The following is a 24,098-nucleotide window of genomic DNA, read 5'->3' on the forward strand; positions in this document are numbered from 1 at the left end:
TTGAAATGCTTGGGTGGAGCACGGGAACCCTGCCACAGAGAAACACAAGTGCCTTGTTCATTCCTGTCTGTGGCGAGCTGTAAGCCATGGCAAGTTTTTCTCGGAAGCCTCATTTAGACATAGGAAGAGCCTTTTTATGTTTCAGGGAGCTTGTTAGTGGGGCTTCTGTTTCATGTAAGGCTTGCTGATGCTTTTGTTAGCATGGTAGGAGAAGGAAAATTACTACCCTTATTATTTAGGAGGAATTTAAGGAGAATGAAGGAGGATGCATTCATAGCCATGACCATACGTACGTAGGTAAGAATGGATAGATACAGTTGGAACAGCTGTCCCTTTAACTATTAAAGAAGTCAGCAGTGGAAAAGGCCTTAGAAAGTGTAACTCCCATCATTCCAAACATAAGATGAGGATGCAAAACACTGTGCAGTTTTGGGGATGGGTGTGTACATGTGGGTGATTATGGGATATTATGGCCTTGGGGTTTTGTGTGTGTTTTGGAGTCGCAGGGCTGTTTTTCCCCTTGCTTACTTGCTATTTGCTAATGTCAGGAAACCACAATTCATTCCCAGCAGTTAGTTCAAAGTCTTTTTCATTTCGAAGGCTTTAGGCTTCTAATTGTTTGCACAAAGTTTTTGGTGTTTTTTCCTGCATAGTAAAGCTGTGGGTATAAAGAAACCCACACTATAGCCTGAAGCCCCCAGATCACCAAATATTTTGTGACTATGAACAGTTCTACATGAGTAACTCTTGAAACAGAAGTCACTGTTAACCACAGTACCCACGCTGCTATAATAAATACATGGGAAAAAAATAACACCCAGATGGCAAAGACATCTCACAATGGTTATATTCCATTTTGGAGATGGATGTTTCCCCTGTGAAGTTCAGCCGGAAGCTGTATGCTACACATTAAACAAAAACTTGTGCACATTTGGGCATCAATTTTGCTACTACTTTTAAGCAGCAAGTTGTTTGGAAAAGCAGATACACTTACAAACATCATCCAGATGGCACAGCATCATCTGAGCTCTCTTTTGGCCAACTGTATGTTGGCCAGTGGAATTTCAGGTGTCTGTAAACCTGCTTCTGCAGCATTTGGAGTAGCACTGCTGACTGCTTAGGTGAAACTCCTGTGGGAGCTAAAGAAAGCTTGTCTTAGTGAAGATGGAAAAATAAGATGCTTCAGTACTTGGTACATGACCAACTATACCTTACTGTGCATGTCTGTAGCCTGCTCCAGCACTGACTCTTCCTTTATGGCATGGAGACATGTAATATAGCAAGACCTTTATGCAGCTTGAGCCTTTGGTCACACAAGCTAACTCTGCTTCGGTGCAAGAAGCTTGCTGGACTAGAGCCTTTGCAGAGAGCACATTCTGCTGAGTGTGTGAGGCACAGCAAAGTCAGCTGTGTACTTGTTTTCCACCTGGAGTCCAAGCAGGACACCTGAAGTTGGGAGCAGAATAATCATTATAATGGCACTGAGTCCTCTGTAGTCTCTGAGAGGTGTCGAAAGCAGGAATGCCCACCAAATCCTAAGAGGCCGATGTGCAGGGTCAGACAGCTCTGTTCACTGGGGATGTGACTGACCTTGTTAAAGAACACTTCCCTCCCTGCTCCTCCCCCTTGTGTTTTCCTGTTACTATGCTTCCTTCTTCACAGCAAAACCCAAGTACCTGTTTTGTTTGTGTGTATTTGTTAGAGATGAAGTACGTTGCCCCGCAGGCACAGAACCTAGTTCCTGATGATAAATATACTCTTACTGGGAACTACAGTTTCCCTACCAGCACTCATACTCTCCACACCCTGAGAAACGATCCGAGATTCCAGCACATCGATATGCAGAAAGCAACATGGAAAAGGTGATATGGTACTGTCCCCCATCCCAAAGAGCTCGGAACACCACTAATTAAAACTGCATGGGTATTAATGGAGATTCAGTGTTTAATGCAACGCTAGCCCCTTGCCTGACTGAACCACCATGACCTGAGGTTTATGCAACAGTTTCAGCTGGTTGTAGCCTCTAGTATTAATGTATGAGCACAAAATTTCCCCCCCGCACCCCCCCCCAACAAAAAGCAGGATTTGAATGTTTTTTAAGATTCAGTCCTCTGGCATGCTTTACTTTCTACCAAGTATAAGACTATTTGTACATGGTGAAGATACATTTATTTCCTTTGAGGCAAATGACTGTCTCTTTCTGTTAAGGGTTCTTCCTCTCAAACATGGTATCACATCTCTGACAAACTAGGATGGGTTGTACTTTGTAACCAGTCTGTAGCTTTGTTCCTCTCAAATGGGTGTGTGAGCTACATCTGGCCGTGGTAGAACAAAATGTTATTATTACCTGTGCTGGGCTGCCAGCAAGTGGTGGCTGTGCCACTGTCTGTGAGGAACTGAGGCAGTGCCTTAATGTCAGTTGTCTGACCACTCGTCTGCTGACAGCACCAATCTCAGCATTGTGTTGATTAAACTTACTTAAAGCATGAGATAATACTGAGCAGTGAGGGAAACAGTACCTGTTGAGTTGCCTAAAAAAAAATCTCACATCTTGGTGCATCAGAGCTCATGCAGAGAAACCTCCCCTGTGAACTGGTGACAGTGACCTGGCCTAATTTGAACTCAGAAAGACAAACAGGTACATTTATGCCTGAAAGTAAATAGGAATCTTGGAGCAGTTCTCAGGTGAGGTGAGGTGGTTACATTTTCATTTACCTTAGGTTGGTTTCTGGGGTCATTTGCAGAGATGGGCTGCTCTGCAGTCTCTCTTGACTGAGCGGGGTGTTTCCAGTCCGTTGTGTGGTACTCGGCCCTGGGGGAGGCCGTGCAGGCGCTAGGCAAGCTCACAGCATAGACATGGGCAGTGCAGAGATCAGTGCTAGAGCTAGGCCGGCGTGCCTCGCAGCACACAGGGCACAGCCTCCCTCAGCGTCCAGTGCGGGGGCGAGGTCCAGCTCTGGAGGCAGAGCACAGCAGAGCTCCCTGGAGAGACAGGTGCTACTGCTGCCCATGCAGAGGTGCTGGGCTTAGGTCTGCAGCCCCCGCTCATGGAGGAGCTAAGAGGAGCCCACAGAGCAGAATGCTGGAGAGCTCGTTGCCAGGGCTGTGTTTGTCTCACTGCTGCTGGAATCATTTTCTGAAGTGGTTACAAAGCTTAAAGGAGAGAACAGACAGGGTAGCTATCAAAAATTAGATGCGCCTTTTCTAGAAAACAGAGATGTGATGCCGCGCATATGCTGGAGGGGAAGAGATATTAAATTTGTACTCATTCAGCACAAACACAGACAGGCTGCAAGTTGGTGATTTTGTTCTGCTTTTCCCACTTCCCTTCCTTGCCTGGCTTAAACCACAAAGCCAGTGGCCCTTCAGCCTTTATCACGGATACTGAACTTCCAGACATCCAGACTGAGGTCATGGCTCCGCGTTAATGCGCCACAGATGAGGTTTAAAACCAGATCTCCTCTGTGGTCTTTGTGGCTACAAAGAAAATACTACAGAAACTAGAGAGAGTTTTGAGTGCACTGAAAAGAGGGGGCTTCAGAGAGCTATGGCCAGTTGACTAAAGTGAGTCCTGTTATCGGAATGATTCAGGCAGGTACGAGCTTCTGTGCGCACCCCCAAACTGGCCAGGTGTGAGTGGTGACTGAACTGACCTCTCCTGCTGCTCCAAGTCCTGCACCCACCATAGCCTTGGGACATCTAGAGCGGGGCTTGCTTGTACCTGACCAGTGCTGAGCAGAGGGCAGGGAACTTGTTCGCATCTGGCTGGGCCTATGTAGTACAGATGTGCCCTGAGGGAAGAAGATGGTGACTGATTAAATGCAGCTAAAAAGGCTGCTGCTGCTAAAGATTTTCCTGGAACCCCTTGTAGGCAGAGGCCTGGAAACACCAGAGATTCCTGTGTGACCGGGTCACAAGACATTGTACATAAATAAACCCAAAGCGATTGTACAGAAGCTATTTTTGCAAAATGAAATCTGTTTCCGAAAACTGGGACTTCAGTTGCTGCTTGTTTCTTGGCAGCAGAACACTGAGGCCTGTGATGTGCTGCCACTCATTTCTGGCAAGCACTAAGTATGTGGTTTATAATCTACGTTCATACATAATCAGTTCCAAGTTGTTTCTATAGATGCTGAATGTAAAATATTTGGATCAAACAGATTGCATTATCTTACATAACTTGTTCTCTTCCACATATGCAATGCCACATTTCTCGCTCTGTCACGCCCCCCTGTATCGGTTGATCCTGTGATTGGGAGCTTATTACAGCTACGGATTGGACTCGGGAGCAGAGCTGCTCAGCTCAGAGGAAGCTCCTCAGTGGAACAAATGAGTAGTGGGTGGCATTCAGGCAGAGTGGCATATGCATTCTCTCTCTCATTTGGTATGCCCTACAGAAAGCTCTCGCATCCTGCAACGCATTTTCCCTCCATCTCCTCACCCCTGCTGGTTTCCTCTGTCACCTATATTTGTTAGTCTTCTCTATGTTCTGGCCCATATTTTCTCCCCGCTTAGTTTCTACTTGTTCTTCCTAGCACAGCCTTCAACAGCCTTCACTGGAGCTTTGTATAAGCATTAAGAACTTCCAAATTTGATCCTTTCAGTCAAATCTCTCAGCCCACCTCCCTCCACCTCCTCCCCTCCCCCCAGTGAATTGCATTGGAAGTAACTGGTTTCATGCTACCACTAGCTTCTCTGGTTTTACCATCATGGTTATGTGTCTCAGTTAGACATGATTTAGAGACCCATGAGAAATAACAGCACAACCTTATCCCCAAAACTAAGTGAACTTACGACCTGTGTAAGTTTGATGTCTTGTCAGAGGTCACATAGAAAGGTAGTGACAGCCAAAAATTGAAACAACTCTATCCTTAATTCTAGTCCCTGTCCATGGATACAAGATGTGTCTTGCAAATACAGCTTTTTCCTATTGATACTTAGTTTTACAGGAGAAAGTTTTAATTATTGCAGTTGTGTCCTACTCCATTAAATACCTGCATATTGATGTGGAAAAATTCTCTAGAATTAGAACTGTTGGTTTAGGAGATTTCTTTTTTAATTGCAGTGTGATTGGAAGTGAAGTTGATTTAATTGAGCAAAGTTGACTTAATACAACAGAATTTCCACTGGGCTGTTTATGCTGAGGCTCTGCTGCTTCTTTGTGATACTTGCTTCATCTGAGGTGTCTTCCTTGATTCTAGCTCTTTGACTCACCAAGGCACATTGTGTTATTTACGTCTAAAATCTCTGTTACCACAGTGCTGCTTCCATTGTGAATAGGAAATCTGCCTCCAAATGGTATCTTGGCTAAATGCTGTATTTTATGGATTTTAATTTCCAATCTCTTTCATGAAAAAGCACTAATTTTTCTAGCAACAAACTAACCTCTCTCCACTTGAAATGACTCTTGACAATCTTTTCTACCTTTTTGCTTTCAGAGAGAAAATCAGGAAAGGTCTTCAGGATTTGGGAGCAGTAAAGCCAGCAGGTGACACATACATACATGAAGGATTAAAGCAGGTAGGCTTTACTCATCTTCTTGCAATCAATCTATCCTCTGTTCTCACCCTCTGGATAACAGCAGCAACAACCTGTAACATGAATGGATGCATTGTATGCCCCAGTCTGTTACACTCCAATCTTTTTGTTTTCCTAAGCAGTCCCAAGATTGCACAGATCCTATGCAAATCCCATGCAGAAGATTAGCCATCACAGCAAATTGCCATATGGAGTTTCTTTGACTCGGCCCTTCGCGGTTCTTTGTCGTGAATTTAACACTAAGGCAGCATACCAATTACATGGTAAACAGTCACGCACAGCGCTGCAGGGCTGCGAGCCCAGCACGTGCTTAGGGAGACTTCACAGCACAAATGGCCTTGATTTTGGACTATCTGAATTACGGAGTTCCCAACTGCATGTATTTTCTTGAGATGTACATCTAAAGTGTCCTTTGCTATTTTACTCGAAGCCTTGGGCTCTGAAGGCAAGGGTCTAAGCTGTCACTGCTACAGATAGAAACTCACTGTCCTCCTTTATGCCTGTGGAGTTAAATTTGTAATTGCAGCCTGCAGGCTAAAAAGATAGGCAAACAGAATATTGTTGCCATTTAAAAAAACCCAACTCAACAACTTAGATTTAACCTGTTCTTTTTATATGTGGAACCTACTGACTGGCATTTGAAATTTGGGGAGTGCCAAAGGAAACCTTAGGGTGGATCTAAAGAGAATCGAGCTTTACAACTCTGGGAGTATCCGTCCTGAAAGAATCAAGCATTTCCAAAGGTCAGTCAGTTAGTGACCCCAGTGTTTTGGAGATGGGCTCACCCAGCACTGGAAATGGCTGATGATTTTCTTCTTAGTGGTGATGTAAAGGGAGCAGAGGATTGTCATGAGAGACGGGTTTGAAGATGAGGCGTGTGGTGTTTCAGATGCTGCGTTCATTTGGAAGTTAAATCTCATTTAAAATAAGTTCAGGCATAATTTTAAGATGGATTTTTTTTTTACTGTTTTCAGGCCAATGTGCAGATTGAAAAACAAGGAGCCTTGAGGTTTTCTAGTATCATCATCGCACTGACAGATGGCAAGCTAGATGGTCAGATTCCCTTATATGCAGAGAAAGAGGTGAGTGCTAGGTAAAAACATCCACCGTATTCTAAAGAGCTTGGGTGCTGCCTGTTGAATGGAAAAAAGCTTACTCTCTTCTATTTTGGGGCAGGCAAAGCACTCCAGAGACCTGGGAGCTAGAGTTTACTGCGTTGGCGTCCTGGATTTCGTACAAGAACAGGTAAGAACGTTACTATTTTGGACTACTAGGCAGCGCCTTGTCATGAGGTTATATACAGTTAAGTAACACAGAAATTAATTTTACTTATATTAGGCAGTATAAAGCCTTCTCTGACTCAGAAAGCAGCTGCTCGTAAGTAGTGTGTGGGCACCCCTTTCATTGCCGAAAAGACCCATCAGAAACAGGTAGCTGCCAGCAGGACAGGAAGCAGGAGAAACCCTGTCAGTAAAGGCAGCAGCCAGATGAAGCTACAGGTTGTGTGACCAGAGTGGCTACAGACAAATATCAGGAAGCACTGGGATAAGAATGAGATCCTTATCTGTGTCTTTCATTGACTGAAAGCTATTTCAGAGTTCTATGTCCTAATGAAGGCTGTAGCTACTCTCCTGCCTTCAAAGTGACTCAGATGGAGAAGGATGGTAAAGACTTTACGAGGTGCACTGAAAAGCATTTTTAACGGAAGGTGGAGCGAGCAGGGAAAGTAACTCTAGAAAGAGGTACCAAATCACTGTTAAGATACAGGCACTGAAAGATTTCTTTAGTGTGTTGGTTTGTCACAATGGCTAGCCACTATACCCTTTTGTTAGCTGCTGTAGGTTGTAGTAAATCCTCCCATTTGGAAGAGTCATAGCTAGCTGTGATGGAACACACATTTTCCTTCTCTTTGCAGAGTTGATGGGAGTTGTTTTTAGACATCCATTTACATGATAAGGGTGAAATGCAGCATGACAAATTTAGTGTGCCGAATGATTCATGTGTTTGCATGCATTTTCTCTCCAAAGCTGGAAAAAATTGCTGACACAAAAGAGCAAGTCTTCCCTGTCACTGGAGGATTCCAAGCACTTAAGGGGATAATCAATTCCGTGAGTATCCTGCAATAAGCTTAACATTTCCTCAAGATTACAGCATACTTGCTGGTCCCATTTACCTTCCCGGGCAGAATCGGTTCCTAAATCACTAATTGCAGTGTATTAAGTTCTTTCCTTATCGTAGAGATGCAGTTCTGTAAATTAATATTGCCTGCCTCTCCTGCAATTATTTATGCTGAGACCTTGTGCAGAGTTTGAGGACTCCACAGGAGTGCAGTTTGAGGGGGATGCTTTGAGGAATGGCTGCTAGAGATGTCTGGAAAAAAAAAAATCAAGACTGTTTCTCTGGCAGAGTTGAGAAGAATGGGTTCAGATCATAGGAATGAGTGCAATTTTGGAATTGCCCAAATCTTTGTCTGCAGAGAAGCATTCTAAATACAAGCTTTAGCCTTAATTTAACCATTTGATTTTCCAGTAAGCGTTTTAGTTCCTTTTAAACAGCACGCCATGAGAAGCTCTCATCAGGGAGATGAGGCTATTCAACCGAATACTCGGATTTGCAAGAAGGGATTAAAGCAAGAGGAATACTTTTGTTGTGATCAGTGGGGTTGACAGTATTTAAGCCTTTTCTGTGGGGACCTAATTTATTTGCCTCGTCTTAAATTATAGGCTGCGTATTTCATGCAAGGTTAACGGTGCTGCTGCTGAATGCAGGCAGCACAATGAAAAAAGCTCACTGGCAAAAGTCAAGTCAAAACCAATAATGAAATCCTTTTTCTGAGAGAGATCCCACTTAAATTAATTTCCCTTTCCTTTTTTTTTTTAATAAAGAAAGGATACTAGTCACAGGATATTATGCAGTCATGAATTTATCACTTCCTTCGAATAGAGCTTTTTTGTGGAAGATAATGTCATAATGAAACAACTGAGTTTCCTTCTTGTTGCTTAAAATAAATGTAATTTCAGCATCTTCCCTGCACAGTCTAAAGAGATACAATCAACCTTTTAATGCAGTGACATTTATTTTCCTGAAAAAAAGTACATCCCACGTAGAACTACTTTTTAAAAGACTACTTTTTCAAAGACTGCTTATTAAAGACTTAAAAGGATCAGTTATTCTGCTAGTGCAAAGTGATGCAACTTTGAAACCACTAGTGACAGACTTATTTAAAAGAGCTAAATATTTAACCCCAGTTGATGACGTTAACTTTCCAAGGATAGTGTGTTTCAGAATGCCTATGTCACAGTAAAACTAGATAAAGGACCAGAGAGTTAGGTGTTCAGGGTCTGCCCTCCAGCAAAGGACACTGGCCTGCATATTCAGCCCTTCCAAGGAGTCCAGCAGTAGTATGATGTCTGAGATACCTGAAGATCTCAGCTTGAGGAGTCAGTAACGCAAACACTTAGAGGACTGGCATAACCCGTGGGCTGTCCCATTATCCCTCAGTCTCAGCAGAGGTACTTCTGTGCTGCCGCTGGCTAGTGCCAAGGCCAATCCGCTGCTTTTGTACCTCCCAAGAGCTTTCAGGCACCTTCACTCTTTAGTGTACAGAGCAAGGGAAGATCTTCTAATAAGGTTTGGCAGATGCTTGCACAAGCCTCAATCCAGCTGCTTCTGGCACTTGTGAAAACGCAGAGAGTATAAATCCCAGATTTGTAGCCACAGAGCAAGAGAGACACACAAAATGGCAGCAGCTTGTTTTAAGGTAACAGCTGAGCGCTGACAGGGACTGGACAGGAAAAGCAAACTTCAAGTGTACTGTTCAACAGCTTCAGTGCATTGTCTGCCCCTTTAAACTGCAGCTGAACTCCTGAACTGCTCAGGATTTCAGTTAACAGGCTGCAGCTGGAGTAGGCATTTCAACACTTGGCTTGCTGCGTATTTCTGCCCATTAAAACGATCTCTTGTGTTGTTGCTGTCTGGGAAGTGGAAAATGTTTTTGCTTTATAAAGGAGTGTGAGAAGGCCTTTCTGATTGGAAACATGTCATCTGATTTCAGTCTTACTTGTATCAGTCTTATTTGTTGGGATAATGGATCAAACAAAACCAGTTAGTGCTGGTGAGTTGATAGCTCCCGAGAGGCCTGAATCTTGTTTACAGCTTTCTGAAAAGCACTGAATCTAACTCGAGTTTCATTTAGCTGTCAGGGGATTTGAAACTCTCCTCTAGTAAGCACATCAGACATATTTGTTGAATGCAGAGGGAGAATGACACCTTGCCAGCAGCCCTGTTTTACCACGGAGTGTGGATGGAAGTATCCATGGATAGGCTTTTTAGGTTTGTTTATTTTTTTTTTCAATGCATGTGTGGTGGCTCTATTAATGTGGTTTTTTGGTATGCTGTAGTTATAGCTCAGTTTTCTTCAAAGGAGTTTTGACTGATTGTGACAGTTAATTCTCACTGCATTATAAAATTGATAAGCAGATCTAATTGAACATGAAATAGTCAGGGTTTTCTTTTTTATCCATGATTATAAATCCATTTCAGTTTGTAAGTTAGCTAGAAAATACAGGCCCAAAGAGACACTCTGTCATAAAAGGGAAATCTAATTTCAAAACAAATCCAAATGCAATACCCACGTCACCAACACGCAGAAGCATTGCTCAAAGTGCAGTGCCAAAGGTGCAGTTGTGAAACCCTCCAACTGAACACTGCTAAGCACTACTCATTTAGAAGAAATACACTGCATATAGAAATGGCAGCGACCCAGCAACTAAAGCCCTCAAGCAAAACTACCACACAAACCCATTCAGTAGGAATCATTAGAGGAGCTGCTCACAGCCTGTACTACATTTATCTGTACCAAACCATAGGTGAAATGTTTTGGCTGCTATGTTTATATACTTGTAGCAGCATCCAGGACTGAGCACTTCTTCTTTTGTCAATGGCAAAGAAAGAGCGACGAGCTGTTAATACCTGTTTCTGCAGTCTTTTTAAGTCTATGCCATCACTGCAATTTATTTTCTTTGGACAGATCCTCAAAATATGTTTAAACGTGGCCAGTTTGATTAGCATAGTTGAGAGTAGCATAGAGAGAATACCTAGTGCAGTGTGTTTGACCCTTCTTAGTTCAGATAAAATGCCAGTGAAGTGTGTAAGGATTTAAGCACCACCATGCTGTGTTGCACTTCTGTTGAATAATGTCAGCTAACGATTCAAAACTCTGTGCAGATTTCTGTGAAGAGCCGCCTGTTCCCTGAAGTTTCCAGCTCTTCTGGCATTGCTAATAGCCAGCTTTATGGAGTAGTAACTGAACAGCATTGTCAGGGTAAATAAATCTAAGCAAAAGTCTAGGGCTGAGAAGAAAAATGCTCAAGGCAAGTTACTATGCTATCAGAAACAGTTTACTGATGTAGTTTGGCTGATAATTACACGGAGTGTGGCCTCATGAGCAAGCCATGGCAGTGTGAACTGTGGGAGTTTGGGAGGGCAGAGTTCTAACCGCTGCCTGACAGTTTAGTACCATACAGGAGAACAAAACTCTTCTTATATATGATTTATGTTAATTTCCTCCCCCCCCCCCCCCATTTGAGAATGTGTCATTTACATTGTTACAGCTGAGTTTGTCATAACCAAACCAGCACCTTCCTGCCTGGCCATGGGAGTGTCGGTGGGGCTGCATGTCTCCTGATACAAGGGTGCTGACCTGTAAGCAAGCAGTCTGTAAACAAGCTGACTCAGGAGTGCCTCACTTGCACCTAACCAGATACAGTCCTGAGACCGTGCTTTCATTTGGGGAACTGTGGAGACTCTGTGCTTATTAAATAGCTTGGTCATACTCAGTTTCCCTGCAGGATCAGTTTCTGCAAGGTGACTAGAGGCTGCAGGGCTGACCCAGGCATCAGGTAAACTCAGGAAATGTTGCTCTGAACGCTGCTATTCACTGCCTGATCACTTAAGCTGGGAGCCAAGGTGTGCTACCACTGGATTCAGAGACACAGTCTTTCGACAAGGCAGTTTCCTTTCCTGCAGGCTGACGTTTCTGCTGTGTTCCCCTGACAGTCCCCTCTAAATCACTAGGGTGTTTTATGTCCATTTTTCCCTGCAGTGCTTTCATGTGGCATGTTTCTCTGCCTGTGGTTTGCACAGCTCAGCAAATTCAAATCGCTTTTGTGCACCACATTTTGAAAAACAAAAGCAGTGGAAGATCCCTGCTTCCTCTTTCGCTCAGCAAACACAACTCCACACCTGGGATATTGTGTCCAGTTCTGGGTCCCTCAGCTCAAGAAGGACATGGAACTCCTGGAAAGAGCCCAGTGCAGGGACACCAAGATGATGGTAGTAGAAGCCCTCCCTTATGAGGAGAGGCTGAGGGAGCTGGGCCTCTTTAGCCTGGATGAGATTGAGGGGTGACCTTATTAATGTCTATAAATATGTAAATGGTGAGAGTCAGGAGGCTGGAGCCAGGCTCTGCTCAGGGATGGCAGCGACAGGACAAGGGGCAGCGGGTGTGAGCTGGAGCAGAGGAGATTCCATGGGAATGTCAGGGGGAACTTTTTCCCTGTGAGGGTGAGGGAGCCCTGGGACAGGCTGCCCAGAGAGGCTGGGGAGTCTCCTTCTGTGGAGACATTCAAACCCACCTGGACATGTTCCTGTGGGATTTAGTCTGGGTGATCTGGCTCTGGCAGGGGTGGGACTGGATGATCTCTTGAGGTCCCTTCCAACTCCTAATGCTCTGTGGTTCTGTGTGGATTTGTGAAAGTTGTCTGGTTGTCTCTGCAGGCAGAATTGGACAAGGCTTGTGCCTTTAACAGTTACATTAATGCATGCAACTCACTTGAGGAACACTGCAGTGTGTGACAGTTCTAAGTAGACTTAAACGCATTTTTTATACTAAAGTGAGTTGGCAGCACTTAATGCAAGAAGTTAAAATATATTTTGTACTTAAGAAACCCTACAAAAACTTCTCAGATAAGATGACAGGAACTGATACATGTGGAGCTTAAGAGGTAGTTGTCAGTTAAAAACAAAGAGTTCTGTCTAAAATTGTTTTATCTTTGTTACAAAATTTCTTAAAGCGATGTACCTCAGAAGGATTAGAAATAGAAGAATTAGTAAGCTCCCTTGCTTATTCATTTTGAGGGTGCTTGGTTTTGAATTGTTCATTTTCTGTGGAAAACCACCCTTAAACATACTGGACAAAGAAAATTAAATTCATCTAGACATGCAAGGTGAGCAGTTGCATCACCTAAAATGTTTTAAGTTGACACTACATTGTCTCTGAGTTGGCTGAGCCCCTCAAGGAAAAACCCTACCATAAAGGTTCAGGTTTGTCCAAGAAAACTTGTGAATTCATAGATCGTCTTGCGACAGATTAAGAGGCAAATTAAGAGTTAAGTCTCAAACATCAGCGTGGGTATGGAGAGACAGGACCCAGTAGAGCAAGTTACTGACTGGCCTCAACAGTCCCCTCCAGCTGCACCGTGACTGCTGTGCTCAGCCCTGCAGATCTCCCTGCAGGAACGCTCTGAATAGAAACTGGAGGGTGGCTAACTGATGGTGTAGCTATGAGGGGAATGGGACAGCACGGCAGCAAGGGATGGTGCTGGGAAGAAGGGAGCAGTGCTTCTCTCTGGCTGAGCTTTTTGTCTGAAAGTGCCTGCACTGAAATGCACAGCACCACTTGCTATCTGGTACCTTGCATGGGATTTCTTGGTGTCTACTCAAGGACCCACCTCTTGGTGGAAAGGTAACCTGGGGAGAAGAGACCTCAGCGTCTGTAGGATGTAAACTCCAAGGTTGAAGTGGAGTTACGTAGAACCTCTGTTACTTAGAGCAAAGGATTAAATGCATCCAAGGTCCTTTAAAAAATACATTCATAGCATACCCAGTGGCAGACTCTTGCTAAAGCAGTATAAGCAGGTAGTGCTATAAAAGTCTTACTGCCTAATTGTAAAGATTCTTTCCAGTAAAAATCTTGTTGGTGATGGATGAGGGAAGCCTGCTTGTTTGTAAAGAACAGCCAGTCACCAAATCCCTCTAGGACTCACGTTCATTTCAACAACGGTGAAGGATACCTATAGAATATCCAGGGGGTTTCAGCTCAGTGAGATGGTTCCTGTATCAGTTGCTGCATGGGACAGTGCATTGCTATCTTCAAGTTACTGGCTCGGTGACAGCAGTGGGGCCCAAAGTGAACCACTGCATAAAACGCTTGTGGCAGCAGCATGCTGTAAAGCTCTTAATACCTGATCAGTTGCTTCTCATCCTGACCGTGGTGGCAGTCACCATCACTCTGCCTGTACCCCAGGGCAGACCCACACCCAAGCCCTCAGTCTAACAAAGCAGTAAGCGACCCAAGCTGGACAGCGATTGGTGCCAGAGGGGAGAAGAGAGCAGAATCTGGCAAGGGGTGGGGACAGTTCTGTTGAGCTAGGCACATCTCACCTGAAGAACCGTTTTATCCTTTAGGATTGTGGAACTTGTGCAGAGACTTTGCAAAAACACACTGCAGCCCTTCCCTGTGAATGTGACACCTTCTGCAGTTGGTACACTGCTGGCAGCACTGCTGGGTCTGGCCTGGCCTTTGCACTGGGTGGGTAGTGAATCATTAAACTCAGGGGAGCCGCTGAGCATCTCCTGCTGTTACCTGCTGCAAGGCAGCGAGACAGGCAGAGCTCACGTTTGCAGAGTGGGAAACTCAACAGCTGCAGCAGCGCTCCAAGGTTAGATGTTCAGGTGTATGTGCAGTGCCTCTAACGTGAGTGTTTACTGAGCCTCTTCTGTCTAAACCACTTGTGCCTCTGTGGCCAAACTGCAAACGACTTTGGTTATGGAGCAATAATCTGGGACTGTGCTAAAGTAGTTGAGACTTCTGCCCTGACCCAGCTCAGCTTGTTAAAGCTGAAATGCCTCCCTAGTCTACCTTGCTTAGGGTAAGCTGAGTCTGCTCCCCCCTTTTTCCTTGAACGATGCCCATCAGCTGCAGATGAGGGAAGGAGGGTCACCCAACTGACTGCCTGCTGTTAAGATTTTTCAAGAGCAAAATCAGCTTAAACGGTTCATTATCAATTATACATCAACTTAATTGGATCATTTCCTGTAGGAAGAAAATATGCTCAGTTTATGCACTGGGAATCCAGGAAGCAAACTATTAAACATTTAAGGAGGTGGGGGAGGAGAAATGCAACAAGTTATCATTAAAAGAATTATTCTGATTAAATCAGTCATCTTCTTTAATCCCCTTGGATGGTCTAACATCCAGGCTGCACTAGGTGCAAGGTTTAGAACTAATGCTGTGCTTTGTTTTCCATGTGATTGAGACTGAGTAGATAGTTTTGGGAATTACGGCATGTAGTTGTTAAAAGGAATCAATGGCCTGGAATAGAATGCTTTCTGCTCTACCCTTCACTGCTGTGCAGCCCTTAATTTGACATTCTCTGACATATTACAAACCATATAATGTTCTCCTGGAGAACAGAGAGCTTGATAAGCCAGCAACTTAACTGACATGGTTCCAGTTTGTGTGCACACGCACGTGCCTCATGATTTGGATTTGACTTGTCAGCTATCCCTGCACAGCTATCAGTTCTGTTACATAAGGGATGCTGTAAAACTTGCTTAAAATGAAGCCCTCCCAAGTCCAAGTGAAATACAGTGTTTTCTTAGGCAAGTTTTTTTGAGCCAGATTTTCCTTACTAATTAAAAAATAGCCCAAACAACTTTTTCCCCTGTTATGGAAAGTAACAGTTTGTCTTGATTCTTATTTAAATTGCTTAATAAGCAATGGGTTTAGGGTTGTTTTTAGTAATTTGGGGGTAAAGGTTCTGATGCTGTTAAAATACGCATCTCATGACCCACAGTTTTGTCATCTACATTTGGTTCACTCAGCGACTGCAAATGAGGTACTGCTTAGACATTGTATAATTAGAATATTCTCACTAACCTGACACTGCACCAGGCTTCTCTCTGATGGTTATTTTATGCAAGACCATATGTCTCCAGGATTCTTTTCATTTACATGGGGGACAGGATAGCAACCTCCCCACCCCCTTTCCCCTCGCTCTTTGTCTCGGCATTGCTGAGCGGTGTCAGGAAGTAGCTGGAATTGGCAGCTAGTTGCAGTTAAGAGCACAGCTGTTTGGCAGCAGACAGAAGTAGATCCCATCGGTATTAACTGCTGTAGTTCCTTTGCTATGACTTTGTTGGAGAGAAGCATGGAAATGGTGTCTCCCCTGAAAGCATGCGTTTCATTCCAGTTATCTGGAGCTGGTGTGAGGTGGTCCTGGGGCCTCACTGCTTTCCACACAGATCAACATGGAGGAGAACACACAGGAGAGTAGAGACATTTGATGGGGAACTGCTCTGTAGATGTAGTATGGAATTTCCTCTCGTGTGTGGATCCCGTGGGTAGGTGGTTTTGGTTCTGTTGGGGTTTTTTGTTTCTAAATACTGTTTTTTCATTAAGCTCCAAGTACAGTGATGCAGGCCTTGTGACACTATGTGAAAGAATGGTAGGTGTCACTTTGGAAAGGAGTTTAAATAGTAGTTGCTGAATGGAGAAGCTGGCCTGTCCTGAGCCTAAGGTTCACTGTGAAGGTGCTGCTAACCTAACCTGAGCAGGTTACTCAAAGGTAATCAGCTAAATCAAAGTCTCTACTTACATTAATTTTGTCTTGTAACCTAGCCCAGGTCTTTAAAGCCTAATCCTACTACAGTACAAGGAGGCACAACCATTTAGGTAAACAAAGAAAGAAAAGAAGAAAGTAACAACTCATAAATGAGAGACACCTGTAACCATGCCAGCACACATACAGCCAGAGTTTTTCACCAAACTGATTTCATGCACATTCACTTTTACATGCTGTAAGGTATAGTGAATTCAGCATGGAAAATAGTGACCTATGGATTCATTCTCTTGAGCAAAATCAGCATGTGAGTCCATTACACCAATTAAACACCTTCTGCTTTACTTTCACTTCTTTTTTACTGCCTCAGCAAGAGTGGAAAAAAGATTTTTAAGTTACAGGGAAAAAAAGAAAAAGAATAAAGCTGCCAGTAGTACTTGTAAATGATTCCTAGAAAAATAAAAATACATGGAAACCTGGGCTAAGCCCAGTCCTAACCCAGCCAGTCAGCACAAATGGAACAAAATAATTTCAGGAACTAACCCAAGCACCTGTGTGATCTCAGTTTTGGTAGGTCCTGCCTGACTCAGGCTGGCCAGACAAGCTGCTTGGCCAGGCTAGCTTGAAATGGCTAAACCAAACAATAGTACAACACTCGTTTCATTACACATTCTTCTGAGAAACTTCACAGCTCCAGGCTAGGCAGGAGCTCAAAACAGCACTGACTTACCAGGGAAAGGATGATCTCTGTAGCATTGCTGCACGGACTCAGCAAGCTCCTGGCAGTGTCGACCCAGGGTCTCTAACCCTGCCTGGGTACCCTGCAATGCCAGCTGTACAGTGTGTGGCACTCCCTGGTCACCACTTAGGGGCCCAAAGGCAGAGGCAATCCCTCCTCAGGAAGCAGCCTGCAGAGCTTGAGAGTGTTACTGCAGGCAACAGAACCGGGGCTGGGGGGGGGGAGTAAGTGTGCTAACATGCACCAGTGCAACTGAGGCTGGGAAGGCTAAAGGCAGTTTTAAATGTTCTCCTGTTATCAGGGCCTACCCAGACACAGGCTTGCAAGTGAGCTGTGGCATGCACCATCCTCCCTCCCTCCTTTTCAGGTGCATTTATCCAATTAAGCATAGTGATTTGCAGGTGACTGATTGGAGCATGTCTACCACCCTGTCTCAGCTGAGTGTGGAACGAAAGGAGATGAGCTCTCTGAGGATGCAGGTTTCGTGGCTAACTGGGAGAGGCACGTGGAACAGGATGTGAGGAAAAGCACGTTCTCTTGACGTGTCACACTGTGAATATAGATTCTCCAGTTTTAATTATGTTTGCGGTTCCTTGATCTGCTTTCCTCAAGGTTGGTTTTATTTTGCTCGCTAGGTGTTGTGTTTGTAGCATCCCTGGAGAAAATGATAAACCCCATATTTGGAAGGGAGAGACTAAGGAAAAGGGTGGAAGTCTCTACAGAAAAGCCTGTCTTGAGTTAGCTGTTGGACTAGCATTTAAGGGATTGGGCTTTTTTGCACAGTTTGCAGGGAGTGCACATGACTGGCTGGCAGCGTGGCGATAGGCAGCGCTCCAGGCGCAAGCTCAGAGAGCACTGAGCAGGACCTGATGCTGCTGTAAATACATTTTTGCACATGGACTGTGGATGTGATTGTATCGTGCTGTCAGCGTGCTCTGCATGTGTCTTGCCATACATGAGTATAGTAAATAAGATTATTTTTTAAAAGTGAATGTTTGTTTTCCCCTTTGAAGCTTGGTTCTGGAAATAGCAAGTTAAATGTGTTTAGTTTATTATAGTACATACTTTTTTTCATGGAACCATATTGCCTTCCCTGCAAAAAGTGAAGCCAGCCCGGTTTGGGATCGGCTTCCAGTGAGCAGCAATGTGAACAGAGGTGCATGTCTGGAATTGAACTGTAGGAGTAAAGGCCAACAGAGACTCTGGGAATCCTCAGTTCTTCAAAGATATTAGCATGCCAAATCCGATGAAAACTGTCAAAGATCACTCTTCTCCAGCACTTCACTGACATACAAATTGCTCTACCAGGAAGCAAACACCTTACACATCCCTGCCCCATTTTCTAGCTGCAGAACTGCAGACTTAAAGATTGTTGTGGTGGTTCAGTGAAGAGCCCAGCGGTGCCGCCGACCTGCCCCAGATCCTGAGCTCAGTGTGCAGTTTGGGGAGAAACAGATGCCACACGAGTTGTGATTTATGGTGCCGGCTGCTGCCAGGAGCTGCTGAGCTGCACACGGGCTGAGCAGAGTCAAACGGTGCTGTGAAATAAATTGACACTGAGCATGTTTCGTTAATTGTCGATGTACATTTGGGTTGCTCGTGGCTCGTTAATACTGCATTGTTCTCACAATTTCTTGGAACGTGAATTCATTAAAGTGCTGGAAGGGAAAGTTGTTGTTTTAGCCCGCGTGTAACGTTGTGCCGCATGGAACCGCTCTGTTCCGCAGTATGTTCTGAGTGTGTGGCAGTCAAAATACTTAAAAAGCTGCAGGAGCTGAACTGCTGTATCATCTAAATTCCAAGGACTTTTTAAGAGGCTGGAGCAAGGGTGAAAAGTGAGTCAGAGCAGAGCTGGGCCATCCTGGGACAAGTTAAAGAGATACTGGAGGACGCAGATGGCATGTTTTCTACTGGAAGGAATGCTTGCATAAAGCAGGGGCAAGATTACAGCAAAGCACAGTTATAAACAGAGGTGGAGTTTGCAAAGACTCCAAGCAGTGGTGAGCTTTATGTCATATTATTTGGCTGACTTTCTGCAATTTACTGCAGGGACATCTGCCCCTTCTAGGCTAATGTCATCATTTGCTTAGGTGTCTTGTTTCTGTAACTTCAATCTAACAAACCATGATTCTGTTTTTCAATCCAGACACCTACCCATCAGAAACTGATACCTCTCTAACTGAATTAAATGTTCTATTAGTGACAGAAATGGCAAACCACCTATTTAGGAAGTGGACTGTGAAGTTAATGCCAGCCTTTGGGAACCTTCTGGTGGGAAGGGCATAGAAGTCCAGGCCACTGATGGGGATTGGTGTGTATTTTAAGTACTGATTAACAATCGGGTTGTTCAGAAAAAAACATTGCTAGGTGAGAAGTGGTCTCAAACTGGAAAGTTGGTAAAGTGTCTGCGCTTTCTACAGCTGTGCAGAGGAATTTATGCAGGCACTGGCTAAACTGAGTGTGAAAGTAAAATCATCTGTGGCTTGTAAGCCTCTGAAATGGCTTGAGGGATGGAAATAGATGACATCTGGACAAGGTAGGACTTTGAGAGAATATCTGAACACCAGTTAGGTGGTTCAGGAGCTGTTCAGCATGCTTTGCTGTTGTTTGTGAGCTGATAGGAAGCTTTGGACAGTGACAGTGGAGTACGTAGAGACTCCTGTAAAGGACAGAGCCCACGAGAGCTGTGTGCGTGCCAGAGTCTACAGGACTAGGTTCAACTTCCTTCAGTAACCATTTTCTGTAGGGGAAGTCACAGCCTCCATCCAGCATGGGATGTGTAAGTGTAACTGGGATCTCATCTCACCCCACTGAACAGCCTGTGCCTAGAGCTGCACACGCAGATGAGGGTTGGGAGAGCTGGCTCACAGGCAGGATCTGCGTCACGGCAGCTGCTTTACAAGGGACCCTTCAGAAAACCAATGCTTGTTGGGCCAAAGAGAAGCCTGGTGTAGCTGGTGGGTTTACATCAAGGGTGCACTTGGTTCTGAGTGCCCACAGAACGTCTCGGACACCTTTATTTGGATAACTTCTGTTGTTGAAAGTATTCTGGAGTGATTACTTGCATTCCTGAGAAATGCTGTGCCTTCAGCTGTCCCTCAGAGGCTGTGCCAGGCAGTCTCAGCCCTGATCCTAGGCTGCAGTCACGCTGCTTGTTGCCACGGGCATGGCTGTAGTAACTGCGCCTAGAAAATAGCACAGCTACTCTTCTTTTTCATCTTAGATGCTCAGCTGCTGCGCTGTGGCAATGATGCAACAAATTCTGTGTACAGAGGAACTACAGAATAGGGTCTCCTCTACAGTCAGTTGTTTTGATGTTGAACAAGAGGAAGTTTGGGGCCTGAATTTCATGTCCTGTTTTGTTCAGGTGCAGGAGACTGACAGCCTCGGGGAGCAGAACTCCTCTGCCTTTTTGCAGCAGGCACACATGCTTCCTAACAAGAACTCAAATGCAGGCTCCCAGCTTTGGTTCTGATGCCCCCCTCTCCGCTTTGACTAGCCCCAGGGTTTCCAGCTGTAACCAGTCTGTCTGTCTCAGGCATGGAGGAACCACTTTGCAGTTCCTCTCTGAAGCAGCCAGGACCCAGACTGACAGGTTTCAGCTCTGGCCTGCCCTTTGGTTTGTGGGGGAGCGTTTCTTTCTGAGAAAGGTAGCATTTGGGGGGGGACTCAAAGGAAAGCCTTGGAAGCCAGAGAGCCCTATATTTGGTGTGGAGCTCTGGAAGCAAAGTGGATGACATCAACTCTCTGAATCCCTCCCTGCGTGCTGTTAAACTAAGACAATTTATAGTCTTATTTGAACTTATTTTATGCCAGCAGCGTGTTTAACTATCCTGGCCAAGGATGGCCTTATATAGAGATTTATTTCAAGTTTTGTCATGGTGGTAGTTTTCTAAATAATGAATTTGCAATGCCAGATCATTCTCTCATTATTCTGAACTGGGAAAGAGGGAGCATAGTACGGACTTTTGTAGAGATCATTTTGATCTTGCTGACTTTGCAGCCCAGGTTTCCATAGCAAGATAGTTTAAAATTAGCTTTAAATTTCTTAAAAGGAGAGGGGGAGAAGGGAAGTGAAATTCTAACTACGCTTTGGTTTGTACTTTGCCATTGTTAAACGTGCTTCCTTACCTCCCAACTGAGATGGCTCCATTACAGTTGATACGTTTGAGACCCATCAGACCTCTCCTCTGGGGCTGGCAAGGATGCTGATCTCAGCTGCGCTTGCAGCTCCTGCACACTTGCCCCTTCCAGCCACATGTGAAGCACCAGCACCTTGAGAAGTGGTGCTCTGACAAGTAGTGTGCTCCATGCAGAATCCCTTGCCAGCAGCTGCTGAAGGAAACAGGAACAGCCCTGATCCAGGGAAATGAAGGCATGTTAAATAACAAACAGGGATCATAAGGCAGAATGGCTTCACATCATTCCTCCTAACGAGAAGAGATGAGCTTTCCACTGGGGTGCACTGGGCTTGCTCAGGAGGAGTAGCTTGCATTGAAATTGAGGAAAAAAGGTGAAAACAGATAGAAAAGAACACGATACAGAGCAAGGAAAGAATAAAGAGAGGCCACAAGTTTCTGTCTATCCTTTCAAGATGCAAGAATACGTCCTCCTCTTCCACATGCGCAAGAATAAGTGGTGAGAGCTTTCTCTGAAAACATCTTGATGTTTTCCAGTGTCACAGCTGAGTGCTGGTTGCTGAGCCATCCCTTCGAGCTGGTTATCCCATTGTTAATGGGTTTTGGCCCTTCACAAGAATGCTCTTTTACTTAACTGATGGAAAATTTGGTTCCACATATTGTTTCAATGTTACTTAGAGGGAGTGTGGACAAGAATGTGGAATGCAAAAGGCCCAGCAAAGAGCTATCAACATGCTTTTAGGTTGGTTACATTCAATTTCAGTCAATTTGTGATTTCTTGCTACTTAAGGTTACTAGGTGATTGTTGTTGAGGGGAAGGATATTTGGGGGCAGGACAGATTTCTATGATGTTAGTTTTATTTTTCTCTTTTTTGAAACAGGCTTTTAGAGGGATGGAAAAGAGCTAGTTAAACAGAAAAACAATTTTTACTATTTTCAGAGCTCTCTTTCCTGGTGTAAGCTGTTTGGGTTAAAGTGACAGTCCCAGGCCACCACTTGCAGAGAGACAGAGGCTATCTGAACAGCACAGCTTTGTCAAAGCCAGTGGAGAATGGCAATTAAGATGATGAAAAAACAGTGATAGTTCATTCCTCAGAACAGTACTGAAACCCAGTATTTTCCTGCTTTATGTCAGTAACAGCACATGTGCAGGTACAGGTGTGAGTTCCACACTGCCGTGCAGGAAGTCAGCGTCTCCTGCACTCTGTACTGCAGTGTGCTTCTGTTCATCCATGGTGATCAGTCAGTCTAGGCCCTATTTTATCTCAGATGGGGATGGTATATCCCCCCCCACCCCAGTTTACTGTTAAATCCAAAGGGAGTTAAGCATGTCCAAATAGGTTTTGCTCCTATTTTATACAGAGCGTGGAGATACAGTGCAATTACAGAAGTGCTGCTTTCCAGTGTCTGTCACTGTCCTCCCCTCCCCAGTCTGTAGTGTGGCCCTGCTTCAGACAGCGGGCACGGGGGGACAGGACAGGAGTTGTAAAGTTTCTCCCTGTCTACACAGTGCTGCTCTAACAAATAAATAAATAATGAGTTTGGTGGGCTCGGATGCTGCCAGCTGCTAGATCTGTACTTCATACGCAAGCCAGTCTAGAGTCTCATTACCTTAAATTGGACTATTTGTCTGACTCAGTTTCCTCAGAGGGAGAAAACCCCAAACCCAAATGTATTTACAGTAAAGGAATAAAATGCTTTATTCCTTCTGTATTTCTGCACAAAATACTCCACACTGCCCCCAGACCAAACCCAAAACCTAAACCAAACCCAACAAACCACACAACACTTACACTCTCTACACTGAAATGGGAATGAAAAAGCCATGTCCTTTTTTGGAAGTGAGATGAGCTCCTCAGCATATATAAACTTGCCCTGAACTGGAAGCTACATTCTTTCCAAAGCTCTCTAGCTGTGTCCAACCCAAATGTGTGCCCCCTGCAAGGGCTCTACTTATTTAAATACTGTGTCATGTTTATAATGGGTTTTGAAGAACTAAGAGGTAGTCTGTGCACAGTGATCTGTGGGGAGACAGGCAGCACCGAGGGTGTTAAATGAGGCTGGCTACCCCCTTCTCTTGGAGCTGGATGACAGTGACAAACAGGTTATTGTTTCTATAGGGCCTGGGTATGCAGCAACAGAAATCACTAGGAAATAGAGGAGACTAAAAAGCCAACAGGTGTATTTAAAGGAAACAAAAGGGAAGTTAAGAGCAAGACAGTTACATTCACTGACAGGCCAGCTGAGGAACAGGCAGAGTTTGGCAAACGGAGGTAGAGAGAGGACGATAACAGGACTTGATGCTATGCACGTGACTGTCAGGACTTGAATTGATTCCATGTGGTGTGACATGCAATGCCTGCTAAAAATACACCACTTAGTACAGTGAAACCTCAATACAGGGCTCATGAAAGGTGTCCAAGAGGGGAAATTAAAACCCATCCATTGTCATGTAAAGGTAGACAGAGGTTAAATTGTGGTGTGTTGGTGAGCCTCAGGATACTTATTCCCCCAGAGTATTTGAGTCACCTGTAGGAGTATTGTTTTGCCCCAGCCATTTGGAAGAATATTCTGGCTGGTTGGAGACTCAAAGCAAACTGGTACAGCAGTGGAAAAAAATCCCATCTGACAGCAGGCAGCGCAGTCACCAATATCGTGTGTTCTTGCTCTGCCTTACGCAGGGCAGGGTGCCAGTGCTTGGAATAACGTGCGCTTGGCTTGACCCACAGACTGCTGGAAGACTGCTTTTGACTGGATTAGGTTTTGGATCAGGCTCCTTCTGACTAATTTTTGGCTTAAATTTTAGGATTGGAGTTCATGGATAATTAGGTTAGGTATCTGGACAGAAATTTAAACACCAAAATCAGACATCATTATGTCCTGGACTTAAACTAATCCAAGTCTTACAAACTCTTAGGACTTTTGACTCTGCAGGTGTGCAAAAGTTTTACATGATCGAGGCAGTGTCTTACATCAGATTTACACAAGTAAAACCTGAAGCTGTTCATGTGTACCTTGCAAGGATAAGCATTGACTTGAAAATATTATTTCTTACTGAAG

The 24,098-nt window shown here is 44.5% G+C and overlaps 1 protein-coding gene across 1 annotated transcript in view; it reads left to right on the forward strand.

The window, feature by feature from the left end:
- Window positions 1-24,098, forward strand: part of ANTXR2 (ANTXR cell adhesion molecule 2) — a gene marked incomplete at its 5' end in the record, with an annotated part of 101,384 nt that overhangs the window by 4,392 nt on the left and 72,894 nt on the right. Inside the window, 4 exons of the mRNA XM_084266939.1 lie at window positions 5,439-5,520; window positions 6,513-6,620; window positions 6,715-6,783; window positions 7,566-7,646. Of these exons, the coding sequence (XP_084123065.1) occupies window positions 5,439-5,520; window positions 6,513-6,620; window positions 6,715-6,783; window positions 7,566-7,646 (340 nt within the window). The remainder of the gene's footprint in view (window positions 1-5,438; window positions 5,521-6,512; window positions 6,621-6,714; window positions 6,784-7,565; window positions 7,647-24,098) is intronic.

This window comes from Gallinula chloropus, assembly GCF_964237585.1.
Source record: "Gallinula chloropus genome assembly, chromosome: 7".
In the NCBI taxonomy this organism is placed as follows: Eukaryota; Metazoa; Chordata; class Aves; order Gruiformes; family Rallidae; genus Gallinula; species Gallinula chloropus.